The sequence below is a fragment of the Toxotes jaculatrix genome, chromosome 1 (genome assembly GCF_017976425.1).
Source record: "Toxotes jaculatrix isolate fToxJac2 chromosome 1, fToxJac2.pri, whole genome shotgun sequence".
Taxonomy (NCBI): domain Eukaryota; kingdom Metazoa; phylum Chordata; class Actinopteri; family Toxotidae; genus Toxotes; species Toxotes jaculatrix.
The window spans coordinates 28,283,325-28,290,588 of NC_054394.1; the positions used below are offsets into that span (position 1 = coordinate 28,283,325).

General features: G+C 38.4%; 1 protein-coding gene across 2 annotated transcripts; it reads left to right on the forward strand.

The window, feature by feature from the left end:
• The first annotated feature begins 816 nt into the window (after positions 1-816).
• LOC121181514 (serine-rich adhesin for platelets-like) lies at positions 817-6,389 on the forward strand. Of its 2 annotated transcripts, XM_041037434.1 has the most exons (12): positions 817-955; positions 2,495-2,896; positions 3,063-3,155; positions 3,329-3,433; positions 3,616-3,708; positions 3,874-3,951; positions 4,142-4,246; positions 4,420-4,497; positions 4,689-4,793; positions 4,983-5,045; positions 5,156-5,240; positions 5,336-6,386. In XM_041037434.1, the coding sequence occupies exons 1-12, from the start codon at positions 856-858 to the stop codon at positions 5,511-5,513; spliced, it is 1,485 nt and encodes a 494-aa protein (XP_040893368.1). In that variant the 5' UTR covers positions 817-855; the 3' UTR covers positions 5,514-6,386. The 2 variants fall into 2 exon arrangements, with proteins under 2 accessions (XP_040893368.1, XP_040893376.1); XM_041037442.1 differs by lacking the exons at positions 4,420-4,497; positions 4,689-4,793 and having other exon boundaries at positions 5,336-6,389.
• The last annotated feature ends 875 nt before the right edge of the window (positions 6,390-7,264 follow it).

A 7,264-nucleotide genomic window follows, 5' to 3' on the forward strand; every position in this document is an offset into this window, starting at 1 on the left:
ATTTTTAACTCACTCCTCCAGTGGTATGTCCGGACCAGGAAATTACATCCTTGCATTTACCTTTATTATCATCTAACTAAAATTGCAGACAAATCTTTATTTGTGTGCATTGTATCAGCTCATGGGTAGACTGGCAGGATTTCTTTTTTTTTTTTTTTTTATGTTCCTCTGCAGTTGCATCCTGGCATTATGTCAGGTCAGGTACATCTAATATACACTTACCAGTTTGTGTATAAAATGCAAAGATGCTTATACCATTATTTTTTTTGTTGACATAAACCAGTTACAGCACCTTCCATTGTTTCTATTGGTTTAAGTCTCTTCCATTTCTAAACATGGAGAGTCTAAATCCAAGAGAAACTGTTCAAGTGACACAGACATGAACATACATACATGTGAAGAGATCAGGTAAAAGTATTGTTTTTATACTTTTTTGTGGTGTTTTTTTTTTTTTGTCATTTTCTGGCAGCCATTCACTGTATTATGACCTTTATAAACACACAAACACTGTAAACAAAAGCTTTACAGCCTTGTCTGTGGTACTTGTTGTCTTTTTTTGTGTGTTACATGGAACCGAAGAAGCTGCTTGAATGGACGGATTTTTTTTTTTCATGAGTAAGTTTTTGTGCTTGAGGAAGAGGAAAAAAAAAAAAGTCGTGAGAAAATGTGCATTGTGAGGGAGAGGGTGTGTTCACAGGTGTGCCAGCCCCCCTTGTGTTTGTGTGTTGTCATTGTTGTACAGATGTAACACCTACCTGCTGCTGCGTATAAAAGGCAAAGGCATGATTCATCTGGTTCAAATATTCAGCTCGCTGCACTAAATAGTTCCGGCTCACTAACAGTTAATTTCAGTCCATGGCTCCATCATCACTTTCTGATATGAGGATGAGGAATCTTCTTGTGGGGGTTATTCTTGGACTTCTCGCTGTTGTCCACACAACACCAACTGTTAAAAGTGAGTTAAAGTCATTTTTCTTATTTTATCTCTTTTTCACAGTGTAGCTCTTTTAAACACCCAAGCAAACACTTTCTCCTGTCTGTGTATCTGTATCTGATTTTATTAGCTAAGCTGTAAAATTAAGGTTCAAATCCAGGTGGATTTAGTTTTTCTGCTTGCATCCTCACGTAAGATATTCACAGATGGTCAACAAATTTTTTGGGAAAAATGGCATGCTTCAATCTAAATTCTTCTATACAGACCTCTGAAATTTCAATAATTCCCATGGTGTCCTTGTTCTCACCCCGTGAGTCAGCACTTTCCCTGCTGCCACCTAAGATGCTCTGTATGTTTGAGGTCTAACTCTCTGTGAGAGTAGGATTTCACTGTCAGTGTGCAGGTTTCTCCGGCATCTCCAGATTACACACAGAGGGCTTTGTAAAATGTTCTGAGCTGCTCCAGGAGGTGCATTAATGCGTATGACTTGAATAAGGTGAAACCAAAGATTAGCAGAGAGCTGTTACACAAGTTTGGGCAACTGGTAACTTCATAGGGATCACTGGAGCCGAACATGACTGGGCAGAAATGGAGAGTGGAGATGTGTGATTTGATTCCTAGGCCTTTTTATTTGCTTATTTAATTAACATTTTTTTCTTAAACCCTTTCTTGACTACTGAGATTTCATTTCAGATCATTTCCTTAAGTAAGCGTACCAAAGATACAATGCATTTTTATATTGCTAATGAAAGTCAAGCATTTAAGATAATATTTAAATGAAAGTACAGAAGTACTATCAGCAAAATATTATCGTTCTGGAGAGGAGTTCTGAATGTAAATTTATTTTCTATTTCTTTTTTTTTCTACTTTTCTTTGACTATCCTCCAGCCTTTGCTTTTCTTTTCCCACAGAAATGTAATGGGTAGCTATGACTAGCAGGTAAATATAGTGAAGTGCTCATGTAAAGTACAAGACAACATCTGAACTATAGTTGATCACATGCTAATTGCTACTTTCTTCCCACTGTTGATTATAGTAATTTGTTGTGAAACATTAAAAAAAATTTTGGTGTAAAATTTGGTATAAAATTAATTTAAATGAGAAAAAAAAAAAATCCATTCACTGCATAAAGTGATGAAGTTCATTGTGTAATTTCTTCTCTTGCTTCCTCCTCTGTTATGACACAAAACCCTGACAATGGCTTCCTTCCAACTAACACAGAGGAAAAGAACAGTCATGGTTTACTCTGGTGCACTAGGTGTGTCAAAGGCAGCGTGGTTTGCTCTCAGTAAAACGGATGCTTTGATGAGGCTGCCTCTCTTTTGTTAACCCGCTCACGGACGATTAGTCACTCAGGTTAATCATTACAGTTTCTCACCACACCTTATAAAAGGAGACCACAACACAAGTTTATACAAGAATTTGGGTTAAAGCACATAAGCTCTGCTTAGTCACCAGGTAATAGATCAGAAAAGGTTAACTTTCCTCTCTGCTCATGTCAGGGCTGGTTGGTAAACACTTAAGTTGATCTGTGGATTTTTCCATCTCTCTTTGTCTTAGCTGTGACCCAGAACCCTATCAAAGCTGAGGATGAAGTTCTCAAAGAGGCCATAACGGACGGCTTCCTCGTCAATAACTATGTTCCCCCTTCACTGACAAATGAAACAACCAAAACAGACACGGCCGATCTCAAGTCCCAACAACCGTCCCCTGACTCCGAGGATACTCCTGCGAGGGAGGTCATCGAGGAGTCCGTGAACTCTGGGTACTTCCAGCATGGAGATGACAACTATGCACACACAACTCAGAGCGTTTCACATGCTCAGTCCAGAGATGGAGGGATGCTAGAAGAGCGTCCTGCTACGAGCTCTGGTGTGATCACTAGTTTTAACACCGCATCATCAACCTCCACGGCTGCTCCACGGCTGTTTACAGACAGTGAGGGATCAGGATTAAGCGAAGGTATGTTGGAGGAGCTTTCAGTGTCAAATATTACTGAAACAGCAAAACAAATATTTTAATGGTAAACTTCTAATATCCCCAGTAGTTATGCCTGCAATCACTATCATGTTGTCTTTACTGTTTGCTGATGAAGATTTTAAGGTTGTGTTTTTATGTTCCCCCACAGAAACTATCACTGCAACATCTTCATCGGCTGTTCTTTTTGGACGCAAAGCTCCACGACTGTTTGCAGACAGTGAGGGATCAGGATTAAGCAAAGGTATGTTGGAGGAGCTTTCACTGTCAAATATTACTGAAACAGCAAAACAGCAAAACAAATATTTTAATGGTAAACTTCCAATATCCCCAGTAGTTATGCCTGCAATCACTATCATGTTGTCTTTACTGATTGCCAATGAGATTTTAAGGTTGTGTTTTTATGTTCCACCACAGAAACTATCACTACAACATCTTCATCGGCTGTTCTTTTTGGACGCAAATCTCCACGACTGTTTACAGACAGTGAGGGATCAGGATTAGGATCAGTATCAAGTGATGGTATGTCAGAGGAGCTTTTACTGTCAAACACTACTGAAAAGACAAAACAGGCATTTCAAATATACATTCACTGCAATCACTGATGGTAAAGATCCAATACCTCCAATAGTTAGTCACTATCATGTTGTCTTAACTGTTTGCTGATGAAGATTTTAAGGTTGTGTTTTTATGTTCCACCACAGAAACTATCACTGCAACATCTTCATCGGCTGTTCTTCTTGGACGCAAAGCTCCACGACTGTTTGCAGACAGTGAGGGATCAGGATTAAGCAAAGGTATGTTGGAGGAGCTTTCAATGTCAAATATTACTGAAACAGCAAAACAAATATTTTAATGGTAAACTTCCAATATCCCCAGTAGTTATGCCTGCAATCGCTATCATGTTGTTTTTACTGTTTGCCCATGAAGATTTTAAGGTTGTGTTTTGTGTTCCACCACAGAAACTACCACTGCAACATCAACCTCCACAGCTGCTCCACAGCTGTTTACAGAAAGTGAGGGATCAGGATTAAGCGAAGGTATGTTGGAGGAGCTTTTACTGTCAAACACTACTGAAAAGGCAAAAAAGCAACACAGGCATTTTAAATATCCATTCACCCCACTCACTGATGGTAAAAATCCAGTACCTCCAATTGTTAGTCACTATCATGTTGTCTTTACTGTTTGCCCATGAAGATTTTAAGGTTGTGTTTTTATGTTCCACCACAGAAACTATCACTGCAACATCTTCACCGGATGTTCTTCTTGGACGCAAAGCTCCACGACTGTTTGCAGGAGGTCAAGGATCAGAATCAAGATCAGGATCAAGTGATGGTATGTCAGAGGAGATTTCACTGTGAAACACTACTGAAACAGCAAAACAGCAAAACAAATATTTTAATGGTAAACTTCCAATATCCCCAGTAGTTATGCCTGCAATCGCTATCATGTTGTCTTTATTGTTTACGATGAAGATTTTAAGGCTGTCTTTTTATGTTCCACCACAGAAACTACCACTGCAACCTCAACCTCCACGGCTGCTCCACGGCTGTTTACAGAAAGTGAGGGATCAGGATTAAGCAAAGGTATGTTGGAGGAGCTTTTACTGTCAAACACTACTGAAAAGGCAAAACAGCAAAACAGGCATTTTAAATATCCATTCACCCCATTCACTGATGGTTAAGATCCAATACCTCCAATTGTTAGTCACTATCATGTTGTCTTTACTGTTTGCTGATGAAGATTTTTAAGGTTGTGTTTTTATGTTCCACCACAGAAACTATGACTGAAACATCTTCATCAGATGTTCTTTTTGGACGCAATGCTCCACGACTGTTTGCTGGAGGTCAAGGATCAGAATCAAGATCAGGATCAAGTGATGGTATGTCAGGGGAGATTTCACTGTGAAACACTACTGAAACAGCAAAACAAATTGTACAAGTATCCATTCACCCCATTCACTGATGGTAAAGATCCAATACTTCCAGTTGTTATACCTGCAGTCACTGTCATATTATCTTTACTATTTACTTATGGAAGATTTTAAGTCTGTGTTTTTATGTTCCTTTAGATCACAACACGGAGGAATCTGTCAATCCTGCGTCACCCCAGAACAAAGCACACAGTACAGCAGGTGAGTCCTGTAAAAAAAAAAAAAAAAGCTGTATTTAAATAAACCATGATTCTGCATGGCTAAATTCTGGCTTGAGACAGTTCACCTTATTAACTCTGACCCTCCCATAGCTCCAGGTTGGATCATCATCCTTGGTTTTATTGTTGGTGTTGCAGCACTGGTGATGCTCTGCGTTGCCATCGCTACCAGAGAAAAGTGAGACTTAAACATCGTTTAAAAAATGAACAATATTTTTGACTATAATCTTTTTTGGGCATATAATTAAATTCTTATTCTTCCTTATTGTGCAGGTGGAATGGACCAAAACAGGCATCCCAGCCAGAGACCAGAACTGGCTCTTCAAACCAGCAGAGGGAGCTAGAGATGGAGACATTCCTGCACAAAGACAAGCCCATAGAAAATGGAAAGGCTGCAGAGTACACTGTCATCCCTCTGGACGAGCTTCCAGAGAATTATTCATCACACTGAGGCTCAGAGACAGACCCTTTGGAGGCTTGAGACTCATCACAGAACCACAAGGCCGTGTTTGGAGTAGATGAATTTGATCAGAGGAAAATTTCTTCCAGGGCTGTTGAGCATGAGGTTTCTGTGGACCTTTACAGCTCTGAGCCCCTTCAGGACAAGACTTACGGTCTGGTTTTCCCTGCCTTCAAAAGCTCTTACCACACCTTCACTTTGAAACTACAGCAATTCTTTGGTTGGTGTACAGGTATTTATTTCCATGCCAACTCTCATTAACCGTAAAATGTAAAACTGGTTGGGTAAGATGCACAAATGCCATTTATTTCAAATACAACTAAGACATTTTTTTACAGTGTGTTATTTCCTGGTTTGTCATTGTAAATAATTTATGTTTTTTTTTCTTTCTTTTTTTTAAACTCAGACACAAGAAAATGATTCAGTCCAGTCTTTTTCTCAGTGTTTTTGTTGTAATATAATTTAAATCTCTTTAATAATGTTATTGAAGACTGTAACTTATATTAAGCCGCTCTTTTCCCCCACTTTTTTTATGGAAGCCCTCTGACTCACGGGCTTCTCTTGACAACGTACACAGCACTTTGGCTGTTTGAATGCATTTATTGAATGCTCTTATGCTGTATCACGTCTGCCCTAATCTGAGAAATAAACACAACGGCAGCTCATCAATAAACATTTATTTGTTTCCATTAATATTTAAACACAAGTATTAAAACATTTACACACTTTCAGTCCATTTGCCTGACAAATATTTTGTGCTCTATTATGTGGTTACAAGTGCATTCAATCCTGCCTGCATTTAGTCAGTCAGAGTCAAAAGGAGGTCTGCATTACAATGAATGTCAGACACAAGAAAAAATGCTGAATACATTCTTGGACCAATATGTGCATGGAATCAAAAAGGAGGATAGAAAATAGAAGTTTGATTAGCTAAAGATTGTACAGTTTCACATGTTCATAGAAAACATTTACGACACTAGGCCAGCTGACTAAAACATTCTTCTTTAGCTCAAGGACCAATAAAGAAATAGATGGAGATCTGTATCAATGAATTCATAGATAATGTTTTTTTTTCTTTTTCTTTTTTACATAAACCAGGGTATGCTGATAATTCCTGAGGAGGACTCTCTTCCATTGAGGAGGAAGGTGGAGCTTGAACCAAACTCTGGATGGCTGGCTGAGGTCTCACAACATGTAGACATACTGTAGCTGCCAACACCAATATTCTCACGCATACCAAACCTCCTTATTGCCTTCATAACCCTTAAAATAACCAAATCAGCAATGGATCAGTAACAACACTGAGTCATTAAACCAGTGAAAAATATCGGTCTTTCTTCCCTGACAACCATTTGGAGCTCAGTAGTTTCTCTTGAAAACAGATAAATTGAATGAATTGTTTGTAAATAAATCACCCTAAGTTCACAACCTATTGAAACAACTAGTGGCCCATAAAAGGACAATTCACATTTTGCTAATGTTGTTACATACATATATAGAGCTATAGTCTTTATAGAAACTTTTAGCATAGCAAAAACAATTCTGATAGATGACAAAAAATGTCAGATTCTATACATTTGATTTATACACTTTATCTAAAGAAAGTATATACACAAAGTGCAAGGAGGCACTTTAAACATGAACATATAAGCTGTTGCTTACATGAAAAGAGAAATAAATAATTCAGTTTTCACCTCGGTTTGAACAGAGTTGTTACACAGACTCAAAACGTGCATATTCAG

Bases quoted from the DNA above. Each gene is read 5' to 3' on its own strand.
- LOC121181514 (XM_041037434.1), top strand. From the start codon at position 856: ATGGCTCCATCATCACTTTCTGATATGAGGATGAGGAATCTTCTTGTG. The intron at 956-2,494 runs GTGAGTTAAAGT...TCTTTGTCTTAG, and splicing joins CACAACACCAACTGTTAAAA to CTGTGACCCAGAACCCTATC. The intron at 4,498-4,688 runs GTATGTTGGAGG...GTTCCACCACAG, and splicing joins GGGATCAGGATTAAGCAAAG to AAACTATGACTGAAACATCT.